Source organism: Macrotis lagotis, chromosome 3 (assembly GCF_037893015.1).
Source record: "Macrotis lagotis isolate mMagLag1 chromosome 3, bilby.v1.9.chrom.fasta, whole genome shotgun sequence".
NCBI lineage: Eukaryota > Metazoa > Chordata > Mammalia > Peramelemorphia > Peramelidae > Macrotis > Macrotis lagotis.
The window spans coordinates 238,136,899-238,162,644 of record NC_133660.1 but is presented as its reverse complement, the minus strand read 5'-3'; the positions used below and the strand labels follow the sequence as shown (position 1 = coordinate 238,162,644).

The 25,746-nt window shown below is 38.6% G+C and overlaps 1 protein-coding gene across 3 annotated transcripts in view; it reads left to right on the top strand.

Annotated features, from left to right (window-relative positions):
• The first annotated feature begins 233 nt into the window (after positions 1-233).
• The window catches only part of SCUBE2 (signal peptide, CUB domain and EGF like domain containing 2), a 93,896-nt gene continuing 68,383 nt past the window's right edge, over positions 234-25,746 (top strand). The window contains exons 1-5 of one of the 3 annotated variants that reach the window (XM_074230271.1): positions 234-339; positions 1,570-1,692; positions 10,099-10,223; position 12,013; positions 14,283-14,417. In XM_074230271.1, the coding sequence (XP_074086372.1) occupies positions 246-339; positions 1,570-1,692; positions 10,099-10,223; position 12,013; positions 14,283-14,417 (478 nt within the window). In that variant the 5' untranslated portion in view covers positions 234-245. The remainder of the gene's footprint in view (positions 340-1,569; positions 1,693-10,098; positions 10,224-12,012; positions 12,014-14,282; positions 14,418-25,746) is intronic. The other 2 variants (XM_074230272.1, XM_074230273.1) reach the window with 2 other exon arrangements.

The following is a 25,746-nucleotide window of genomic DNA, read 5'->3' as shown; positions in this document are numbered from 1 at the left end:
GGAGGGGGCGGGGCGGGGCGGGGCGGCCGGGCCGGCGCGCGGAGCGGGGCCGCCGGGTGTCAGACGGCCGGGCCGGCGGGCGCCGCGCGGACGGGACGCGCCCCCGTGCCCTCGCCCCCGTGCCCTCGCCCCCGTGCCCTCGCCCCCGTGCCCTCGCCCCCGTGCCCTCGCCCCCGGTGCCCTCGCGCCCCCTCTGGCGGCGGCGGCCGGCCCGCGCGCTCCGCTCCGCCGGCCTCGCTCTCGGGATGGGGGCCCGGGCCCGCGGCCGGCCCGGGGCGCCGCTCCTGCTGCTGCCGCTGCTGCTGCTCTCGGGGCCGGCGCTGGCGCCGCCGCCCGCGGGTGAGAGTCCGGCCGGGCCGGGCGGGGCTGCTGACGGCCCCTGGCGCCCCGGCTCCCCGCCGCCCCCTCCTCCCCGTCCCCCTTCTTCCCCGTCCCCCTTCTTCCCCGTCACCCCTTCTTCCCCGTCACCCCTTCTTCCCCTTCACCCCTTCTTCCCCTTCACCCCTTCTTCCCCGTCCCCCTTCTTCCCCTTCCCCCTTCTTCCCCTTCACCCCTTCTTCCCCTTCACCCCTTCTTCCCCGTCCCCCTTCTTCCCCGTCCCCCTTCTTCCCCGTCACCCCTCTCTTCCCCTTCAACCCTTCTTCCCCGTCACCCCTTCTAACCCTTCACCCCTTCTTCCCCTTCACCCCTTCTTCCCCTTCACCCCTCTTCTTCCCCGTCCCCCCCTTCTTCCCCGTCACCCCTCTTCTTCCCCTTCACCCCTTCTTCCCCTTCACCCCTCACCCCCCTCTTTTCCCTCTCCCTTTCTCCTTCATCCTTCTCTTCATTCCCCTTCACTCTTCTTCCTCTTCACCCTCCTTTCTCCTTCATCTCCCTCTTCCTCCCCCTTCACCCCTCTTTCTTCCTGCCCTCTCACCCCTCTCCTCCACTTCCCCCTCTCTTCCTCCTCTTTCCCTCCTTCCCCTTCTCTTTCCTCTTATTTTTCTTACCCTCCCTCCCTTCTTCTTCCTTTCCCTTTCTCTGCATTCTAGACCCAAGTCCCTTTCCCACAGACACCTCCATTTGGGCTGTGGGGTTCAGTAGAGCTCCTCCTTGCTGCGGGACCAGCTGCCTGGGGAGCACTGAATGCCCTTGTGACCTATTTAAAGAAATGTCTGAGTTTTCAACTAAGCTCAGATAACTCAAATTATTTCCCAAACTTGACCAAAAAATATTAATTAGGGAGGTTAACTTCCACCAAAAAACACATGCAACATATTCCATCTCAGAAAGGGAGATTTTGTCTTATTTTAAAGTATAATTACTAATTTCAAAAAATCGCAGTTAAATTTTTGTTTCTTTAGATGGATGAACATATTGATTCTTTTTTCAAAAATAATATCTTTTAGTTCAATAAAAGTTCCATTCAATAAGACCCATGCTGCTTGGTAAAATAGATGGCAGCAGATTGGGTGTCCATTTGGTTGGAAGAAAAGAGGTTAACCCATCTAGTCTCCTTCTGAAAGAAGAGGATAGTGCCCTTCATTTAAGGGGTGCCCTGAGCGGCTGGTGAATTCCTCTGCTTTGCAGATGTGGATGAGTGTGCCAGGGGAATTGATGACTGCCACCCAGAAGCCATCTGTCAGGACACCCACCAGTCCTATAGGTGCTCCTGCAAGCCGGGCTACCGAGGGGAAGGCAAGCACTGTGAAGGTAAGCTCACCTGCTGCCATGCTAAGGGCACTCAGGGGCATGATAGGTTCCACCTTGGCTGATTTCTTTATAGTTCAAGCTCCTCCAGGAGTTCTCCATTCCCCCAATTCAAAGGCCATGGGCCCTGGAGGTGAGAATAATGGCAGAATCACAAGAGTCCAGCTCCTTCATTAGGCTGACGACTAGAGAGACTTATTTTTTTCCAAGATTGCCCAGCTCAAAATGAGCAGAGATAGAAGTAGAACCTTTGTTCTTTGACTCTAAATCCTCAGTAATCTTTCTCTGGCACTCCAGTACCCTTGATCATTTTTCTTTTCTTTTCTTTTTTGGTAAGACAATGGAGTTAAGTGACTTGCCCAAGGTCACACAGCTAGGTAAATATTAAGTGTCTGAGGCTGGATTTGAACTCGAGCACCTCCTAGCTGCCTGGGTCATTTTTCTTTTCAAAAGTACATCTGAGGGGGTGGCTAGGTGGCACAGTGAATAGAGCACCGGCCTTGGAGTCAGGAGTACCTGGGTTCAAATCTGACTTCAGACACTTAATAATTACCTAGCCATGTGGCCTTGGGCAAGCCACTTAACCCCATTGCCTTGAAAAATCTAAAAAAAAAAAAAAAAAAAAGTACATCTGATCCTAACAGTCTCCACCTCTCTGTAGGAAGGAAGAGGGATGTTTCATTATTTGCTCTCCAGGACCATCATTAGTTTTCCAGTTACTCTTTTATTTTCATTCATTCATTCATTCATTTATTGATTGATTTATTGGAGGCAATGGAATTAAAGACTTGCTCAGCTAATAAGTGTCTGAGTCCTCCTGACTCCAGGGCTGGTGCTGTATCCTCTGAGCCACTTAGCTGCCTCTTATGGTTTATTAATTTGCATTATTATAATTATTGTGTATTTGTTCTCTTTGTCCTGCTTATTTCACATCTGCATCAGTTCATGTAGACCTTTCCATGCCTCTCTGATTTCTCTTTGTTATTCTAACTACACAGTCATATTTCAACACATTCATGTAGTTTTCTCAGCCATCTCACCGTCAGTGGGTACCCACTTTGTCTCAAGTTCTTTGCTACCAGAAAGAGTATTTATTTTACCTTTGTTTTTGTCATTGACTTCCTTGGGATATTCTCAGAGGGATTGCTGAGTCAGAGGGCATATGCTTAAAAGTAGAACAGAAATATTTATATGAAAAATTGCACAAGTGGTTATCTCTGATTTCTCAAATTGAGTGTTATAGAGACTTTTTTTTTTGACTTGTATAGTCAGTCAGAGGGTCTCAGATTTGAATTTGATGAACTGTAGCCAAAGGATCTGGATTTTTTTGAATTCAAATATTATTTTTTGGAATCATAGTCTTTTAAAAGAAAACAAATATTCATTCAAATGAAATATCCAGGTAAAACATCTAGATAATTCTGCTTTTTTTTTTGTGATGGGATCAGGGAAAAATATGAGCCTTGTACTTAATCATAAGTGAGTCACAGAAACAAATTTTTGTGGTAGCAAAAGGGCAAAACCATTAACCACTATATACTATTTATCTTGGTGATACAAGCCCTTCTCTTCCCACTGGTTTGGGTGTTCACATCAACATTTTAGATTATGAATTGATTTATCAGAGTTATGTCTTCATCTCAGTGCCCTCTTCCTAAATGTTTAGTACAGTTCAGCATTCAAACCCAGCTGCTGCTTTATCAACTAAGTTTATGTAATGTTCTTCACTATTGTTGTGTCTCAGGGAATGGGGGGCTTGAGGGGAGGGAGATAGATGGAAATGACTGGGTTGGTGGAGCAGTCAGAATACATACAACATTTATTGATTAAGGTTGCTGATTTATATGGGTTCAGTTTGTGGCACCCCAAAATGACTACAATAGTAACATCAAAGATCATTGATTACAGATCACATAACAGATATAATAATGAAAAAGTTGAAATATTGCAGAAATTTCCAAAAATGTCATATAGACAAAATGTGAGCACATTCTATTGAAAAAATGGTACAAGGGCAGCTAGGTGCACAGTGGATAGAACAGTGGCCCTGGAGTCAGGAGGACCTGAGTTCAAATCCAGCCTCAGACACTATAATTACCCAACTGTGGGACTTTGGGCAAGTTACTTAATCCTGCTGCCTTAAATAAATAAATAAATAAATAAATAAATAAATAAATAAATAAATGAAAATTTTTAAATAAATAAAAACTTTTTAAAAAAGAGAAAAAATGGTGCCATATAGACTTGCTTGACACAGAGTTGACATGAACTTTTTTATTTGTAAAAAAACTACAAAAAGTGCAATTAAATGCAGTATGTCTGTACCTAGAGTTCAGCAGAAGATTTAATAGTCTCTCCTGCCATTTTTTATGAATAAGGTGAACTTGAAACTTGTCAAGTGGTCAGAATCAACAGTCACTAATCATTTCATGCCAACTTGGAATAAGGTATATGTAGTAACATACCCTAGGAATTTATGCTAAGCCTTATGTTATTCCACTTTTGAATCATTGAGATATAGGTATAGACGATTTGCTTATAGAATTTTGAAGGGGATAGAAAGTTGAGAGGGATAACATATATATTGAATGATAGAATCAGGTTCCTAAAAGATCTTGACAGAACAGAGGTTGAGCTTTGTCTAATAGATTTCTAGTAAATTTAATGGAACCAATTATAAATATTTACAAAAAGTCAGTTTTTTTAAGGACAAAAATATTTTGAGTGTTTAGAATAAGGTAAGCCAGAGATGTGTTAATAGTGTGAAGTCAACCTAAAATCTTAGGCAGCTTTAAGAGAAGTTGCTCAGGACTGGAGGGATGATGGCATCACTATACAGAACAAAGGTCAGAATACACCTGGGAATTGTGTTCTCTTCTGGGTACCGCATCTTAGGAACAACATCAATAACAGTTGTTCAGAGGAGGTTGACTAGGATGCTGAAGAACCTTGAGACCATGCCTGTGAAGATTGGCATGGGATGAAGAAACAGGAATGTTTAGTCTAGAGAAGTGAGGAGCCGGATAAGATCCAATAGCTACCTTTAAGTCTTCTAGTAGAATGCAGACTTCTTGAGAATGAAGGATGTTGGGTTTTTGTCTTTGTATTCCAAGCACATCACAGTATCTTACATGCAGTAACTGCTTAATAAGGTGTATTGAATTAAATTGAAATTGTCCAAGTTACCGCAGAAAGCAGAACTAGGAACAATGGATAGGATTTGCAAAGATGCAAATTTTGACTTAATATAAATTCACTTAAAGGTAGATTGTTCTGTCTTGGGAGATAGTGGATTACTTTTCACTAGAGGTCTTCAAACAAAGGCTGGATGATTCCTTAGGTATCTTGTGGAGGGAATTCATATTCAGCATCACCTGGATTAAATAGCCTCAGAGATTGCTTCTAACTCCCAGACTATGGAATTGTTACTCTAGCACCAGGTAGACAGGGCCTTGAAGAGTACCGGGGCAGGCAAAGAGGGAACTTCCAGAAGGGAGAAGGGAACTGTGCATTAGTAAGATCTTTGTCTCTATCAGTAGGGATGTAATAAATACATGGCTTTAGGAGAAACAATCACCATTTTGTTCAGTTTTTTTTTTTGTCATGTTTAACTCTATATGACCTCATTTCTTTTTTTTTTTTTCAGAAATACTTCAATGGTTTACCATTTCCTTCTCCAACTCATTTTATAGATAAGGAAATTGAGGCAAAATGGATTAAGTGACTTGCCCAGGTCACAAAGCTAGCAAGTGTGTGAAACCTGACTTCAGCCTTGGCAATACATCCACTCTGCCACCTAACTGTCCACTATCAATATTGGCACTTACAATATTGGAAAACTACTCAAGACAAGAAAAGTAGGATTTTGGATTGACCTTGTATTATTAATACTGGTTAGGTTATTTATGAAATATAGCATGGTATTAAGAGCTGGCTTCAGAATCAGGAAGAGCTGAGATCAAGCCCTACTTCTGACGTGTTCTGGCTGTGTGATCCTGAACAAATCATTTAATTTCTCATTGCTCTAAGTAACTCTATAAGACTATAAGATATGAAGGAGTTGCTGACCTGCTTTGGTAGAGGGAGTTTGATCATTTGAAAATTCCTTATATCAGTAGTCCATCCCCTAGCTCTGCCCCAGGTCATTTATGGGAACCATTTCACATTTATGCCAGATTGCCATGCAATAGAAAATGGTTTTGTGGATCGTTCAGTGTGGATCCAATTAAATTTGCATAAGTACATGTTATTAGTACATGACTTTTATTCATGTAAACTCATACTGCAGCTCTTTGTTCACAATTAAAAATATCAGAGGGAACATTCTCTGTTTATTTCATCTGTCTATCCTACTTGTTCTCTGTGCTACAGACATTCATAATTACTGATAAACTGTCTTAAAAAAGTTTAATTTGCAGTCTCAGACACTTAATACGGTCTCAGACACTTAATACGGTCTCAGACATTTAATAATTACCTAGTTGTGTGGCCTTGGGCAAGCCACTTAACCCCACTTGCCTTGCAAAAGCCTAAAAAAAAAAGTTTAATTTTGGGGGAATGTTCTAGCCTTTAAAAACATTTTGAAGGCATTGTTTTTTGTTTTATTTATATGTAGCACATGCTAAATAAATGTTGAAAATATTGATTGATGTAAATTTTCTATTAATTTTTGAGATTAAAATGATATAAATTAAATTGGTCTTTTCACAATTTACAGCAGATATACCTATCATTTTAGTTTAAAACAATTATGTTTTAATGGTTGTATAGAACTGTTGTCTTCTACCTGAAGGATCACTCAGATCTTAAATCAACTGTTAATGCTAAACTGAAATGTTCTTTCTCTTTTTAATATTTGTGTATATTTATTATCATTCTTTTTTAATTTTAGAAAGGTTTTTATTTATTTTGAGTTTTACAAATTCCCCCCTCCCCAATCTTGCTTCCCTCCCTATCCCCCACAGAAGACAGTTTGTTAGTCTTTATGTCATTCCCATAGTATGGATTGATCTCAGTTGAATGTGATGAGAGAGAAATCATATCCTTAAGGAAGAAACATATAGTATGAGATACAGCAGAATTACATAATAAGGTAACATTTAAAAAAAATTAAAAGTAACAGTCTTTGGTCTTTGTTCAGACTCCACAATTCTTTCTCGGGATATAGATGGCATTCTCCATCCCAGATATCCCAAAATTGTGCCTGATCGTTGCCCTGTGGTATGAGCAAGTCCATCAGGGTTGATCATTGCCCCCATGTTTCTGTTAGCATGTACAATGTTCTCCTGGTTCTGCTCATCTTGCTCAGCATCAGTTCATGCAAACCCCTCTAGGCATCCCTGAATTCCCATCCCTCCTGGTTTCTAATAGAGCAATAGTGTTCCATAACATATATGTACCACAGTTTAAGCCATTCCCCAATTGATGGTCATTCCCTCAGTTTCCATTTCTTTGCCACCACAAACAGAGCTGCTATGAACATTTTTGTACAGGTGATGTTTCATAGTCTCTTCAAGGTATAGACCCAGTAGTGGCATTGCTGGATCAAAGGGTATGCACATTTTTTTGCCTTTTGGGCATAATTCCAAATTGCTCTCCAGAAAGGTTAGATAAGTTCACAGCTCCACCAACAATGTAATAGTGGCCCAGATTTCCCACATCCCTTCCAACATTGATCATTGTCCTTTCTGGTCATATTGGCCAGTCTGAGAGGTGTGAGGTGGTATCTCAGAGATGTTTTAATTTGCATTTCTCTAATGATTAGTGATTTAGAGCAATTTTTCATATGACTATGGATTGCTTTGATTTCCACATCTGTAAATTGCCTTTGCATATCCTTTGACCATTTGTCAACTGGGGAATGGCTTGTCTTTTTTAAAAATAATTTGATTCAGTTCTTTGTGTATTTTAGAGATGAGTCCTTTGTCAGAAATACTAGTCATAAAAATTGTTTCTCAATTTACTACATTTCTTTTGATCTTGGTTACAGTGGTTTTTGTCTGTGTAAAAACTTTTTAATTTAATGTAATCAAAATTATCTAGTTTGCTTTTAATGATGTTCTCCATTTCTTCCTTGGTCATAAACTGCTTCCCTTTCCATAGATCTGACAGGTAAACTATTCCTTGTTCTCCTAGTTTTCTTATACTATTGTTTTTTATGTCTAGATCCTGTATCCATTTTGATCTTATGTTGGTATAGGGTGTGAAGGTGTTGGTCTAATCCAAGTTTCTTCCATACTAACTTCCAATTTTCCCAACAGTTTTTATTGAAGAGAGTTTTTATCCCAATAGCTGGACTCTTTGGGTTCATCAAACAGTAGATTACTATAATCAATTCCTGCTATTGCACCTAGTGTATTCCACTGGTCCACCACTCTATTTCTTAGGCAATACCAGACAGTTTTGATGATCAATGCTTTATAATATAATTTTAGATCTGGTAAGGCTAAGCCACCTTCTTTTGCACTTTTCTTCATTAAATCCCTGGAGATTCTCGACTTTTTATTTCTTCATATGAATTTACTTAAAATTTTTTCTAACTCATTAAAGTAATTTTGTGGAGTTTTGATTGGTAGGGCACTAAACAGGCAGTTTAATTTTGGGAGAATTGTCATTTTTATTATTTTCTTTGCCTATCCAAGAGCAGTTGATATTTGCCCAGTTATTTAAGACTGATTTTATTTGTGTGAGAAGTGTTTTGTAATTGTTTTCAAAAAGTTTCTGAGCCTGCCTTGGCAAATAGACTCCCAGGTATTTTATATTGTCTGAGGTTACTTTGAATGGGATTTCTCTTTCTAGCTCTTTCTGCTGTATCTTGCTAGTCACATATAGAAAAATTGAGGATTTAAGAGGGTTTATTTTATATTCTGCAACTTTGCTAAAGTTGCTTATTTTTTCCAGTAGTTATTTGCATGATTTCTTGGGATTCTCTAGGTATACCATCATGTCTCTGCAAAGAATGAGAGCTTTGTCTCTTCCTTCCCAATTCTGATTCCTTCAATTACTTTTTCTTCTCTTATTGCTGAAGCTAACATTTCTAATATGATATTGAATAGTAGTGGTGGTAATGGGCATCCTTGTTTCATGCCTGATCTTATTGGGAATGCCTCTAGCCTATTCCCATTGCATATAATGCTTGTTGATGATTTCAGTTAGATACTGCTAATTATTCTAAGGAACAGTCCATTTATTCTTACATTCTCTAGTATCTTTAGTAGGAATGGGTGCTGTATTTTGTCAAAAGCTTTTTCAGCATCCATTGATATAATCATATGATTTCTGATAGGTTTGTTTTTGATTTAATTATTACTGATATAATTAATTATACTGACAGTTTTCCTCTAAGATTGAACTAACCCTGCATTCCTGGGATAAATCCTACTTGGTCATAATATATTATCCTAGTGAAAACTTGTTGTAGTTGTTTTGCTGTAGAAAAAATTCCTATTTGACTGCAGTTTGGAGTAGATGACCCTCTCAAGTCATTTTTTAACTAAGATCATCAATTAAAATTTCATAACACCTATGTTTACAAGATGAGAGTAGGATTCTGTTCCTTAGAAATTTTATATGTTGAAAACTGTGGGAATTGGGAGTTGCAATCATTGTATATATTAGGTAATCTGCCATTGTGTGTTAAAAAGTCATAAACCAAATTAGATTTATCAGGGATACTCTTATTATTACAGGATCACAAATTATGGCCTTGGAAACATTTTATGGAGCATCTTGTCCATTGTCCTCATTTTATAGGTGAAGAAAGACCCAAATAGATTAAGTGACTATGGGTTCTTTGAATGAGGTGACAGTTGTTTATAAGAATCTGAATTCAACATAAGTAAAAACACTGAAAAAAATAGGTTCAATGAATTTAAGGACAGATGGGAAATCTTGTATGAATTGACACAGTGAAATAAGCCAAACCAGAAAAGCAATATAAACAATGACTACAATAATGTAAATGGAAATAAAATAAAATGAAGCTGAGCACTATGTAATGATTGATTGTAGCCTTAGAGAGGGAATAAGAAGTGCCCCTCCTCTTTTCCTCAGAGCAGTGAGGGACTGCTGGAATAGGACATTTTCTATGTTGTCACATGCAGCCACTGTCAGTGGATTTGCAAAAGCTTCCTATGTGTGTGGTTGAGAGTGGGAGTGATAGGGAATATCTTTGGAAATTTGGAAATATCTATGATAAAAAAGCACGAGGCATAAATACAACTTTAAAAGTAGAAAAAAAAAACATCTGTGGATCTAATCACTTTATAGAAAAGTTCAACAAATGAAGTGTTGGAATAGCTAGTTTGTACGATGATTCTGGAGAATGCTTATTATCTTCAATTTCGTGTTGTTACCTGCCTTTATCAAAGATATAACATTCGTCTTATAGACTCTTACTTTGTTCTTCAGGCATTGATGAATGTGATAATGAATTCAACGGAGGCTGTGTACATGAATATTTTAACATTCCAGGCAATTATCACTGCACTTGTTATGATGGCTTCATGTTGGCTCATGATGGTCATAATTGTCTTGTAAGTTGTATAATACAAAACAATTACAATCATTAATATTATTAACCCAGTCTTTTACCTCAGTCTAGTGCTTTGGTTGGGTTTAAACAATAGGTATAAAGATGGGGTATCTTCAAATGCAGGTCTTTGTTTTTTGTCCAAATGGGGCATCTTAGTTTTCAATAATTTTTTTATAATGATATTAGTTTTTCCCAATAGGCTTATGAGATAATATCATCATTATCTCTGTTTGATCTTATAGTACACAGTATTACTCTTAGATCAAATATAGTTTTCTTTCTCTTCCAAGAGTTATGGATAGATATGAGTATTATCTTAGAAGAACTGATACCAAGTTAATGCCATTCTAAGACTCTCCCAAACCTCTAGAATCAGGTAAATCTCTTTTGAAGGATCAAAGTGTGTTCTTGGGTTTCAGCCAGGTATGTTTTATTTTATTTTTTGTGGGAGACAGAATACTTCCATTATTCTTTTTCCTCAAGGATACACAAAACATAAACAGCTGTTGGGATTTCAAATCTCAGAGCTGGGGATACTGAAGGATGTTGTTTATGAACTGGTTTCTGAAGATAAGATTTCTTCTGAACTACTGAAAACAATCTATTTGACTGGAAGTGGAATCATACAGATGCTTCCAAATGTCTTGGTGTCCAGGCATTTACTGACTTTAACCATCTCTGTCCTACAGCATGTATGGTAGCTCCCTGTGGACTTGCGAGCCAGATTCTTTGTAGCCAAAGGTCTGTGCTTGATGTACAGGTGAACGTCAGGAGAAAGCATAGACCTCTAACTTCTACCATTATTCATGTTATCTATTCTCATATTATTTGTGGATCATCTTATTGATTATCATGTTATGGTTCATAATATTCATGGATTTACATAGTAGAGTCTGTGGCAGGGGGAGAAGTAGTGAATCCCAGGGAAATAAGCTTGGGGAACTTTTGAGTTCTTTATCACAGGATCATTGGCAAGGTATTAGGATGCCTTATGTTTGTTTTTTTGTTAACATAGGGGGAATTATCTCATTGCTTAGCATTATTTTTTGCTGGTAAACTCTGTTGGATTATATGTGACTGAAAGGAAGATGTTGAAACAGGGGAGTAAAGAACAGGTGTTCATTCTGCAGCTTTGTCCCCAGCTTTTTTACTCAGCCTTTATTCTAACACAACTCCCTATAAACTCTTATAGACTTAATATTGCAAAACACTTTCATTAAAACAACCCCCTGAGGTAGGTAGGCAGGGCAAGTATTATTATCTTCACTTTTAGGAAGACTACTTTGTACCTATTTTATTTAACAGCAACTGAGATTCATATTCTTGATTTATATACATGACAGACTATGTACTTCACATTGTAATAGGCACTTGACAAATGGTTTTTGAATTGTCTTGATGAATTAATAATTTCATGGTAAGAGAGGAGAGTTAGAACCCTGAAGGGCAAAGGTTGATAATCCCAAATCTTTATTTTCAGTCAAGTTTTATTTCCAACTCTGTTAACTATTTCTACCTTGATGTTCCCTGGCACCTCAAACTCCACATATCCCAAACAAACTATATCCTCCTCAAATCTATTCTTCTTGGCTTCCTTGTTCCATTAATGGCGACATTCCGTTGTCATTGGTTCTTCCCTTTACATTCCCTGCTAGGTTTAAATAGATGATTTTTTTTTTTACTGTGGCCTCTATCCATAGCTTCCATATCTTCTTTTCATTCCTACCCCCACTACTCTAGCTCAGGCTCTTATTACAGACTCTCACTGAACTTAGCTCAGGTCCTTTCAGGGTCTCCCTTGCCTTCAGGCCTGGACCTTTCTCAAGCCTGGATGTGATCACTGATAATTTTAGATGTGAAATCTTCAATGCTTTGGACTGGAGTCTAAACTCAAAGGGTGTTTGAGGCCTTCTATGCTCTGTGGCCCTGGTACTCTGTTTTATGGACTCTTTTTTTTTTTTTTAGGTTTTTGCAAGGCAAATAGGGTTAAGTGTCTTGCCCAAAGCCACACAGCCAGGTAATTATTGAGTGTCTGAGGCTGGATTTGAACTCAGGTACTCCTGACTCCAGGGCCGTTGCTCTATCCACTGCGCCACCTAGCTGTCCTCTTTATGGACTCTTCATGTTCTTCCCTGCCCTCACCCTCTTGCGTCAGGTGCCTCCCTGGACCATCTTGTCCCAGGGACCTGGCCTATAGACATCCTTTCTGTCTTGGCTCAAATGTCACTTCTTCTCCCTGGTTCAGTTTCCCCTCTTCCCCCCCCCCCCCCCCACAACACACACACATATCCTCATGCACGCACTGTCTCCCTGCTTTGAACCCCCTGGCACATTGTATTTCTTTGATGATAGCACATTCTATATTAGTGAAGTATTTGCATTCTTTATTTTCTTTATTAGACTATAAGCTGTTTGAGGGAAAGGACTATGTGTTTTTCCTAGAATCACAGAGTAGAACTGGAAAGAAGCTTAGAAATTGTTTAGTTCACCCCCCCCCCATTTTATGGATGAAGAAATTGAAGTGCAGAGAGGTTGTTATTTGCCCAAATTTTCACAGCACTCTGTCTCCCCTACCACACTGCCTCAACCTTTGTACCCATTACAGCATCTAAAGCTAGGCCTTGTACAAGACAGAGCCTCAATAAATGTTGGAAAAGATAAATAATTGAATGAATGAATGAATAAATGAACTGGGCCTTATAGTTAAAAAAACGAAAACAATAAACTAGGCTAGATATTTGATGGTGTTAGTTAATAAGTGTTTACCAACAGGTTAATCATGAGCCCTGGGTTCTTTTCTTTTTTAGCTCCCAGAGAAGAGTACTTTCCATCCAGCATTCTTAGCTTCTCTATCTGGAAGTAATAAATCTGAGTTAGCCTGAGCTGTGTTTAAAGATACTTAAAAGAGCAGCATTTGAAATAAAGTGGAAGAACAAGAACAAAACTTAAACATTTTGATTTTTTCCATTAATCACATCTAGGAAAGAATGAAATCTTGTAGGAGTCCAGAACTTGGAGCCAGAGACTTTTCTGTAGTTCCTCAGATTCTTGAGTTCTGCATATTCTGTTTCACATTGTGTTGAGGTCTATAGATACTAAAAACACATCTCCTAGAGTTAAGCCATTGTTGGGCTCAGATTCAAACACAGCTTAGGACTTGTGTTGAATTCAGGGAGTGCCAAGAAATGCTTCTGATTTCTGCCAGCCACAATCCAGGTATCTAACCTGTGTGTGTGTGTGTGTGTGTGTGTGTACACACATACATACAAACTCACTTTTTTCTGGTGTCTGTCTATCCTAGTCCCATCAGCCTCTTTCCTGAAATAAATGACAAATATAGGAGGGAGAGCATCTTTTCAGCATCAAACCACAAATATATAATTTACATGTACAGAGAATAAATCAGATAATTTGAATTTAGAATAAAAACTATTCTTGCTAATTCTAGGTCTACAGATTGGAATACCAGGGTAAGGTGTGTTCTCAGGAAGGCTCATCTGTTGGAAATTGCTTCATTCTTTGGTTTAAAGTAGGCCAGGTTTCTTAGCCTTTAGGGTATGGCACAGATTCTATCTGTTTAGTCCGGTATCTCCCTGGTGGGAGAGGAGAACAGATAAGTGTGAGATTCCAAGTTTGAATCCTGGATAACAAATGCTTAAATGTGAATTTTCTTGTTTCAGATATGCCTAGAGAGGCCAGTGATAACAAGACAAAAAAATAAACTAAAAAAAAGTATTTGAATCATCATTCTCTGTTTTCATTCCTGTCAATGTAAAATTTATTAAATCTTTGGATGTGACTTTGGATATGTAGGGATCATAATAGGTTTGTTTTTTAATTGTCAAGATAATTTCTAGTATATTTGTGGATTTGTATCACTGTTGACTTGAGACCTTTTTTTACAGGACTGTAGAGTGTATTATTACAGTTCCTGTAATGAGATCCTGAGCAGGAGTTTAATCCTTTTTGGTTTGTAGTTATAACTAGCCCATCTAGGCTGGGCTGAGATTTTTGGGGTCACAGCAGCACAAAGCTGATATAAGCCCCCCTTCTCTTTCAGATGTGGATGAGTGCCTGCTCTACAATGGTGGCTGCCAGCAGCTGTGTGTCAATGCCATGGGGAGCTATGAGTGCCAGTGTAAGGACGGGTTTTTCCTGAGTGACAATCGGCACACATGCATTCGCCATGCAGAAGGTAGGGAAGGAACTTTTCTTGGGTGTTACTAGGGCTTTGTCCCATTGGTCAGCAAGTATTTATTTGGTGCCTACTATGCAGACAACTGGAAATCTATCAGATAAAAAGGAAGTAAACGTTACAATGTGAAGGAGCAAGAGAGGGATCCTCTTTGATCTCCTCTGTACTATGGGAATTCTGTTTCATTAACTACCTCATGGTAAAAGCTGTAAAGGGCTGTAGAAATGCCAATGGTTCGTCCTGGCTTTGCCATCCAGCTTCTGAGCCTTAAGTTCCTCCTTTGCAAATGAGGAAACTGGACTGGCCTGTGAATGAGATTTTCAAAACTTGTAAGTTCCAGTATTAAGAGATCCATTAGTAGTGATGTGCTTGAAACATTAAATCTTTCAGCTTGGGGGTAGGCGGCTAGGTGGTGTTAGTTGGGGTGGCTAGGTGGCATAGTGGATAAAGCACTGGCCTTGGAGTCAGGAGTACCTGGGTTCAAATCCAGCCTCAGACACTTAATAATTGCCTAGCTGTGTGGCCTTGGGCAAGCCACTTAACTCCATTTGCCTTGCAAAAAAAAAACCCTAAAAAAAATCTTTCAGCTTGGTTATCAATGAATGAATTGAGGTCAGGCCACTTTTTTGCTTGAAGGCAGAGCTTCATCAAGAACACAGGCATGTCTCAAAATATTAGTACAAAAGGAAAAGTTTTATTTATCCAAGGGTTACTACTTCATGAAGATAGTTTTCTTCACCTGTTTCATCATTATTAAATTAAGAAAATGTGTAAAGTGCTTTGTAAATATAAAACATTATATAAATGTAAACTGCTGTTATTCATTTTTAAGGGAAACTAACAAATATTGTCTTGTATATTAGATATTGTTAATACCCTTTGACTGTGTGCTCCTTATTAATTTCCAATGAATAGTATTTTTTCCTCTATTAACTAGTTAATTTTCTCCTTAGAAGATATATTTGTAACTATTTAATAAAGGCATGAGTAGTTCCCATCCAGAGTGGTGAATTCAGAATGTATACACTTCTAAAGTACCTGTATGAACAATTTCTTCTGCAATAGTTGAACATACACAGAGAACATGCTCAAGTGGAAATCAATAGCAGTTCATTTTCATGCTTTGTAAGCACTCTTAGAGGGTAAATCTTGCTTCTATGCTTAATACAGGAGAAGTCACAAAACATTGGAGCTAATCAGGATAATTTCTGAATTTGTGTGATGCACTGGTTCTTGATTGACAGCGGAATAATAGATGTTGGCTTTCAAGTTGGGTCCTTTGGATTCTTTTGTATGTTCCGTAGGATTTGGGACATCTTTGTCTCATGAGACTTATGTAGAATTCTCACTGTGGGAAAGGAATCAAGAAACCAGTAGAGCAGAATAATCTGAGAAGCAGAGCATCCATTCTTTTGTTGTTTAAAGTTCTCTTGCCAGAAGGAAGAATGCTGTAGTCTGACACTTGGATATCTAGGCTGTAACACAGAAAGTCATTGATTAATTATTCCCAACCAAGCACCTGGCACCTTATAGTGTAAATTCACCAGTAGGTAACTATATCTTTTTCTTTCGGCAATTTTAGATAAACTGATTGCAATCATCACTTCAAATAAAGTGACTGAAGACTTTCAAATTGATAACATTCCCATATCCCCAAATTAAAATGCCCAGTGAAGACTGACCAAAGCCACAGCCTCCTCAAAACATGGAGTATGAATGTGAATCTTTTCTCCAAGTTCCCAAAATTATATAGTTCAGACATTCTTGAATCCTCTGAAGCATAGTTTAAATGAAAGTCTTTTTTTCCTTGACATTGCAGTATAAATTCAAGAATTTGAGTTGTGGCCTGGAAACCCTCCTTGTGATTTGTTATTGCTTTTCAAGTCGATTGCTTGGCAAATTCATATCAACATAAGGCAATAAATTATAGTGGTTTGTAACTAAGAATTCCTCCCAATTTTCATTCTAAATTCTTAAATAGAACAATAGATTAAAAAGTTCCAATTCAAGGAGAGAGCTTTTATAAAAATTGGATTATATATATTAAACTCTTAAAATTGATATTTAAGTTCTAAAACCCATAACTAACAGTTAAAATAATAATATCTAAAGGAAGGCTATAATTAACATTTTAATAAGTTTAAAAACTATTTTATTTGTAAATATATCATAAAAAGTAATTGTCAAACATAATGGTCACATTTTGGCCACAGATTTTGACTTTTATTTAATATGCCTCAGTTTGGAGGCAACATTTAGTTGCTTAGAAAAGTTTCAGACATAAATACTTAATTTTTTTGATACCTAGAAATGTAAATTTTCTGGAATATTGGCTCCCTATTTTCACATGATGGGGAGGCTAAAGTGATTATATCTGAAAAGGACATATAACCTGTACCCTGTCTTCATCCTTATTTATAGGTGCTTTGTCTATCAAAATAAACAATCTCCCATTTCCCAAAATGAGATAAATTATAATGGATAGAATCCTGGCCTGGGACTCAGGAAATTTGTTCTGTGGTCTCACCTTTATTATAGTAGCAATAATAATAGACATTAAGACTTTTAAAACTCTTTACATTATCTTATTTGAGCCTTATAACAACCCTATGAGGTGGGTCCTATAGGCATTATTATCTCTATTTTACAAGTGAGGAAATTGAGACTCAGAATGACTTTTTTGGTCATAAAGCAAATTAGTAGGTGACTTATGGGCAAGTGATTTCTCTTTGGACCTTGGTTTGTAAAATGAGTGTTGGATTGTAAGATTTCTTTCTACTCTAACAGTCTAAAAATATGATTCTAGGTGGCAGACTATTGTCCCCAGTTGTTCTGGCCACTGAAAATATTTCCTATCATCATAATAACCAATATAAAGCATCTTACAGATGACAAAGCACCATATATACCTCCTCTTGTCCAGAACTAATAAGAGTCCTGTAAAGTAGAGGCAACACTTACTGTTTTGTATGCAAGGAAAACTGAGGCCCCTAGAGGTTCAGTGACTTGCCCTTGTCAGATACCCGGAACTGTCAGAGTTGGGATTCAATCCCAGGTTTCCCTTGACTCCCAAGTCCAGCTCCCTTTTCTTCTATAACAAGTTGCCACGCTTTCACATATTATGGCTATCTCTTCTTAGTGGTTGGACTACCTTTTTGGGAGTAAGGAAAGATGATTGATGCTAGGGAATAATTCTAGATAGGAAGGGGGTCAGTCTTCATAGTTGAATCCCAGACTCATTGTTACTTGAGCTCCTTCTTTACTTTCTCTCTAAAGCCCAGCACCCCTGAGCTACTAGGGTTTGGCCCCTTTGTTCTCCCTACCATCGCCATCTTTAGAGATGAAGAAAGAAGACATTCAAGTGAAGGTTGAGCCTGGGTCTGTGAGTTCTAATGTTCTTCCCGTCTAAAGTCCTTTCTGAACGATCTCTGCTTTCACTTTATATGCTCTAGACTGTGTATTTCACACGTCACAATTTGATCTGGTTTCCGTTTATGATTTGTAAAATCCATACTGAGACCTCTGAAATAACAAGGAATTTACTTTTACTGGTGGAATGATTCCAGGGCTTCAGGGATGTTCTAACACCTTCCCCCCATTTCCATTGTTTTTTTTTGGGGGGGGGCAAGCAATGGGGTTAAATGACTTGCCCATGGTCAGTCACAGAGCTAGGTATTTATTGCCAGATTTAAACTGACTCCAAGGCCTGTGTTCTATCCACTTCACCACCTAGCTGCTCCTATTGTTGATTGATAATTTAAATATCATCCACAGTTTAATCTCAAGTGACAGTGAGTTATAACCATACATTTCCTTAGTTGCTGATTATTTTTCAATTCAAGCATTTTTAACTACTTCTACTACTACTACCAAATACTTTTAATGATGTGTTCAATTTACCCATTTGTGTCTTGGTTTCTATAAATACAAACAATTAAATAGTGTTGGTTAGTTTGTTTTATGAGCATGGTGATCAAAAGGAATAGATTGCTAAAAACTGCAGTCACCAACAATTTGGATATATCATTCTTGCACAGGCAAACAATCAAAAGGGTTTGCCAAATGACTGAAATGCCATTCCAAGAAACTACATTAGCCAGAACCATAGGAGAGCTTTCCATTAATCATGGGCAAGTTTCTTTCTTAATTGGCAACAACTGCTGGCAGAGGTGAGTTGAATTAAGACCAGCACCCAGCAGATTAAGAGAGGGCAAAGGTGTGATGTTGGCTCATACTGGCACATTAAAGCAAGATAATTTTAAGAGAGGCATAAAGGGCTATGGGAAATATTACTTTTACGTCATACATTTTATTTGCACTAAACTTACGTCATCTCATTACATATAGAGGCATTTTATGAGATCTGGATAGCAGAAGTCTAGCTTTCATTATGGCATATTAAGTGAAGGGAAAAGGAAAATGGTACATAATAAATAGTTATGAATCTTTTTAAAGTGAAGATTTTTGATCCCTGCAATAAAGAGTTCCTTTTTAAATCATGTGGTTCACTCATAGTCAGTGACATGTCCACTGATAAATTCAAAGGCAGGCAAACATGTTCTTTTTTATTTTTTCACTTGGTAGAGGAAAATCATTAGGGATTGGGATCAGAAGACTGGAATTCAAAAAGAGGTGTGGGATTACAATGCCAAGTTTGATAGTGTTATGTGGTATAAATAGACTTGTGGATCACATTTTGTTCTTGTGTAACTTCATGGGAATCCTACTGGCATTTAAGTGGGTTGATTTGTGGTTAATTGGGTGGCAGAAGAGGTATTAAAAAGTGGCATTGGGGGAGGCTAGGTGGCGCAGTGGATAAAGCACTGGCCCTGGAGTCAGGAGTGCCTGGGTTCAAATCCGGTCTCAAACACTTAATAATTACCTAGCTGCATGGCCTTGGGCAAGCCACTTAACTCCATTTGCCTTGCCCCCCCAAAAAAAGAGTAAAAAAAAGTGGCATTAGAAATGTCCCTGACGGACAGAGTGAAAGGAGAAAGAAAATATAATATGTGGTAGTGGGGAGGAATGGATAGAAGGATTTAGAATCAGCAGCCCCAACAGTGCAAAATTATGGAAGTCACTTTTACGATGGACTTATAAATAATGTTCCACCCAAGACAAAGCTAATGAACACATTTTTTTCCCTTTCCTTTACTTTATTTCTCATGAGGGTCTGTATTTTTTGGGGGGAGGGGGTATTATGTTTACTCTTAAACAAGACTATTTTAGTGATGTATAAAACCATCACTGGTACAAAAATATTCATATTAGCTCTGTTGGTGGTGGAAAAGAATTGGAAGTTAAGTAAATGCCCTTCAATTGGGGAATGGCTTAATAAAATGTGGTATATGTATGTGATGGAACACTATTGTTCTATTAGAATCCAGGAGGGATGGAAATTCAGGGAAGCCTGGAAAGATTTGTGTGGACTGATGCTGATCGAGATGAGCAGAGCCAGAGGAACATTGTGCACCCTAGCAGCAACATGGGGTTGATGACCAACCTTGATGGACTTGCTTATTCCATTAGTGCAACAATCAGGCACAATACTTTATTTTTCTTCCTTAAGGATATGATTTCTCATCACATTCAACTTAGATCAGTGCATACCATGGAAACAATGTAAAGACTAACAGACTGCCTTCTGTGGGGGGTGGGGGGAAAAGAAGCAAGATTAGGGGGGGAAATGGTAAAAAATTCAAAATAAAAAAAAGAAATGCCCCTGATGGATGACTGGAGTATGATAGACTTATTTGGATATGTTGTGTTCTGCTGATGTCACAACTATTTTCTCAGTCATCCAGGTTCATATTCATTCATTCATTCGTTCTCCCATCTCCTTTACTACTTAACAACTTCAGCTGCCAAATTTTACTGATTGAATTTCCATATTGTCTTTCATGTCATTTTCCTCCTCTTTGCTCACTCTGCTAGTCCAGGCCTTCTTCATCCCTAGCCTGAATTATAGGGCTTCAAACCAGTCACCCTATTTCCAGTCACCAATATTTTCTTCACTCAGCTGCCAAAATGATTTTCTTCAAAGCCATGCCTAACTACAGTATTCTGCTCAAAAAATTTCACACGTGTCAGCTTCTGTGGTTCCTTATGCTTTCAGAATCAACCTTTTCAGGTTGGTATGTGAGGTCCTCCTCAGCTGGTCTCCAACCTATTTGTCTAGATGCATTTCTTCATTCTAGCTGTTAGAACAACTTGACCTACCCTGCCCTCCTGTCTCCCACTTTCATACAAACTATTCCACTCATTGGAATAGCTTCCTTTTCACATCCTTCCTTGTGTCACTCTTCCCTAGGTGTTTTATAGCCTCCCTTACTGATCTAAGATTCATGATGATGGGCACTTCAAGTCACTCCTCTCTGTCTTATCAGAGCCTAGGGATTATGGGCATTTAATACGTATTTGTCGAATGGAGTGGAATATAAGCTCACTGAAGTGGTGGGTATCTCAGGGGCAAGCTATAGCTCTGGGCAACTTGACAAAGACCAGTTGTGAGTAGGCTTAAGTTGTATGAATATGGAGCATGGCTGTGGCTACTTCTGCAAGGAACCCAAGGAGGGAGGAGTAGCCTATGAATGCAGGCTTGATTTTGAACTGGCCAAGGACTGAAAGGATTGTGTACCTATGAATGCAAGCTTGATTTTGAACTGGCCAAGGACTGAAAGGATTGTGTACATAAGTATGGAACTGGGCCCACACTCATGTCTTCCAGAAGCCTAAGGAGCAGCACTTGGCAGTTTTCACCAGTCACTTGTGGCAGGCCACTCACTTCCTGTTTGGCACAGCTGTTGGGAATGTTAATAATGGACATTGAGAAAGTCAGGAGTTTGGAGGCTCATGTGTGAGACAAAGATCTCAACCTGTTGTTCAGCCACTATAAAAAAGTTATCTGTCACAGTGGGGGAGTAAATGGATGCTTGGGTGCAAAAATGAAGACTTGGGACCAAGAGGAAGTAAATGGAAAGGTGTTTGTAGAAGAAAGATCAATGAGTATTTGTTTCCAGATAATAAATACTTCCACATTCAAAAGATTTGTAATTTTGCCTTAGTAGATCGATTACTGAGTTGCTCAGACAAGAAACAATCTCTTGATGGTTAGTCTTCTAGTGATAAATCTATCAGAATTTAGCCAGGCTAGTCCTCTTGTCCACTGCTGAACCTTTCAGGCTTTGTAGGACTTGCTGGAACTTGAAATAATCTGTTGATATAACAGATTTGAAAACCCAGATTCTCTAAATGCATGGAAATACAGATTTATTCATCACATACAGAGATCTTTGAAAAATAACTGTGGCAGTAAAACTCCCAACTGATTTAGAAAAGCTCATTTATGTTATTCAACTTTTTTTTTAAAGGAAAAGGTTTTCAATCTTTCTAATAGTAACCTCAACAAGAGGTAATTTATAAGAGTAGATTACTGTAAACTAGGTACGATTTGTAGGGAGAAAATTTTGAGTGAATAACCTATACTTGGAGTCAAAGGCAGAAGGCATATTTATTTCTTATCTGACAGATGATAAGATTTTTCTTAATAATTATTGTCAATGTTCCATATTGATTAAACATCTGCTGACTAAATCAGGAGTGCTATGCTACATACTAAAGCCAGGAAGTCATGATGCTTTCAGTACATGGGGAACTCACTGTCTTGGTGCTGGATGTTGGATCAGAGGGCAGGGCTTAGAGGCTTAGCCCTAGTGCTGTTTGCTGGACAAGGGGTCTGAGGTCTTTGAAGATCCTATTTTTCTTTTGTATAAGATGAGGAGGATAATGTCTAAACTATCTTCCTCATAGTATTGTTGGGAGAAAGATGCTTTGTAAGTCCATGAAGTCTGATGGGATTGTAAGTTGATCTGTGTGTAAGACCTTTAGTGTAGTGGAAGAACCATTGGATGTGGGGTTCAAAAGCCTGGAGATGGAGCTGGCCGACCTTGGGAAGGAGTTTCTATTAGGAATTCTGGTTAATAGGAGCTTTTTGAGCATGGTTTCTTGAGGGTTATATCAGCAGACTTGAACTTTGGCAAAGCTTGTGAGTATGGGTCTAGTGACAGATGGCATGTCTATAGTGGATAGGCATGTAGTTTTGAGAGAGCACTGGGCTTGCAGTTAGGAAGACCCATAGTCTAATCCAGCTTCAGACACTTCCTAGCTGTGTGACCCTAGGCAAGGCACTTCACCCTGTTTGCCTGAGTTTCTTCATCTATAAAATGAGTTGGAGAAGGAAATGGTAAACCACTCCTGTATTTTTGCCAAGAAAGTCCCAAAAAGGGTCACAGAGAGGAACACAACTGATAACACCTACATAAGAAACAGGTACTAAGAATTCTAAGAGACCAGATTATGAGCCACATAGTTATAAAATGGTAATAGCATTATAAAAGTTTTGGCTCTGGCCCTCTGGAAGACCATCTATGAAGGTAAAGAGGGGTTGGCATCTGATTTGTGGAACCAATAGCAATGAAATCATGAATATTTGAAGAATAAAGTTTTGTTGTTATTAGCAATAACAATAATTAAAAATTAAACTTCACACCAAGAATGTGCTAGGAAATGCTAAAACTCATAAATTTGTAATCTGTAGTTTTTGAAATTGGGAGGAATTACAGACAGGCAGAGTAGCATTGACTCTTCTCATCTGTTGTACTGTAAAGCCCAGCTAACAGGCTCAGATCTTAAAAGGCCAGTTTTTAAATGCAATTTCCCCCTGCCTTTCTTTTAAGTATTAGTTTAGAAGAAAAGTTCTATAACAGTAGCAACGATTTAACTTGGGTTTCTGAAGAGTTCTTCAGAGAGAATGAAAGATTCCAGGGGCTCCATAGGGCTAGAAGAAATTGAAGACCTAAAGAGTTTGGGCATTGGAATAGAAACAGAGTGAATTTAAAACAGTTGCTGGTGGGAGAGGGCTAGAAAGGTTAATGTTGTTTTAATTATATGTCTTGTGTGTGCAAGTGATACGTTACTTTGACATGAATACCAGCCTCTCACAGTGTCTCCCTTGATCATTCTTCCTTTCAAACCAAATCAAAAATAAAACAATTGGTTTGGAGCATTCTGGACTGTTAGGAGAAGCAAATTTTGCTGATTTTTAAAATAGATTTTTTTACAGATATCTTTTGTTTTTATATCAGCTAAGTTTCTTCCTTTATCACTTACTCTGCCCCCTCACAGGGAGCAAAAAATATTTTTTAAAGAAAAAGAGGATTAACAATTTTAAAAAGCACTTAGTTGGAGAAATATGTCAATTAGTTATTTCCTTTTTCATTTCCAAGAACATAAAATGATACCGAAAATTAGTCAAAAATCCTTTCTGAAAAACTGAAAACTTATTGATAGAATAGATTATTTTTGAATAGAATTAAGTCAGAGCCATGTGTGGTAGCCCACAAAGTAGATATGAAACAAATAAAAATATACGTGCTTTAATCTAAATACTGTGCTTTATTTTAGAGAGGAAAAGACTAATTCCTTCTTTATGTTAGTTAGTTGAGATGATAATCAATCATTATGGTTTAATTTCTGTGGGCTGGTCTCATCGCTATAGCTTAGGAAGGCACAGAAAATTCCTGAATGCTCCTTCCCCATTTGCCAATTGTGTAATAAACATAACTGAATCCTCTTTTGATAAAAACCTTCTCTTTTGCCATTTGGTAAGTAACTGGGTCTGGAAGGGCTCCTAATTAAAATCTAGGCATCCCCAGATGCCACAAGGTGGTATCTAGAAACAAATTAGTCTGTGTCCTTGTGTTATAACAGGAAAACTCATTAATAATGGGAAAGCCTTTCATTCTGGAACTGTCTCATTCAGTGAGGCTGTTGTGTCCCTCCTGCCTCAAGTTTCAAAAATAACTTAGTATTAGTATTAGTAAAGTCTCTTATCTCATTAAAGAAAAATGAGCTGTGAAGGCAACAATTAGCAGTTGTCAATAACCCTACAGGCTCCAAGAGCAAGAAAACTCTGTTGTTTTTTTTTTTTCGGGCTGGCCCATTGCAGAGCTAGGAAGACACTTAGGGGAGGTGTTTTTGTGGGGATGTGCCACAGCTATGGAAATGTGTGTTGGGCAGTGGGCTATGAGATCGAAGCCCTTGGCCCAGAATCCCAAAGAGTTCTGCAGCCCAGGGTTATGTAGAGCTAGGGCCTCTATGGCTCTATGGACGAGAGTCAAAAGCTGTTGAGTATTGCTTTGGCTATGGAGATTTCAGAAGGACCTCCTGTCATCTGCACTAGAGACTGGATTATTTACCCAAATTACATAATCCATAGGAGGGAGAGCAGGGAGGAGAGCCCAGGTCTCTTGCCACTGCATCCCTTGATCTTTTTGGCACAGTACTTATCCAAATGTTTTCTTTTCAGTGATATGTAATCATGGAAATGGCATAAATCAGCACATCTGTGACGAGATAGTTGAAGGACCTGAGTGTAGTTGCCACCCAAAGTATAGGAAGCACTCAGATGGGAGATCCTGCTTAGATCAGTACTAGACTGCTATCTGTCCTAAAAAGATGCCCCGATGACAAAGGCTTCTGGGAATTATGGGTGTGGTAGGCCTGGCAGTTCTTTCCAGGCTTCTCCCATTGAAAGAGTCCTTTGCATTTTGGCTCTTGTCACAGTGACATTCTTTAGAGACCAACTGAATTAATAGATGATAGTTGATATTTGTATAGTGTCTTTTGTTGTTCAAAAGGCTGCTTTGTGGATGTTATCTTGTTTGTGCTTCAGAGAGCTCAAAGAGGGAGATGTTACCATATTTCTGCCCCACTCTGATAGATAAAAAATTAGGTCAGAGACTGGGTTTGAACTTGGGTCTTCCTGATTCCATGTCCCAAACTCTGTGTACTGTACCACCCAGTTCCTGTTTAGTACTTTTTGTTCACAACTTGGACTTTTTTTCCCATCTCGGAAGAGGAAATAAGTTTGCTACTGATGGTCCAGAGCATAATATGTTAAACTTGTAAAATTGCTTTTGAAACTTTCATACCTTTTTAAAGATGGATATATTGCTATTTCCATGTATTGTTTTCCTTCACAGTGGCATAGGATGAGTTGAAAATCAGGAGGTGTTATTTCACATCCCTAATGAAATAATCATATGAATCATATTTGTAAAAATTTTTAAGATTTCAGAAGATATCACTGGCATGGGGTTCTCTGGGGCAGAAATACTTAACTTGATCAGTGGACCTCCAAAACATCTATGAATAAATTTCATTTTGATTTTCAAAAAAAAATTGATAATTATATTTCAATATAATCCATTTTCTTTGTAATCTTATGTGTTGTTTTTTTAATGCATGAATAACAATACTTTGAAGGAAT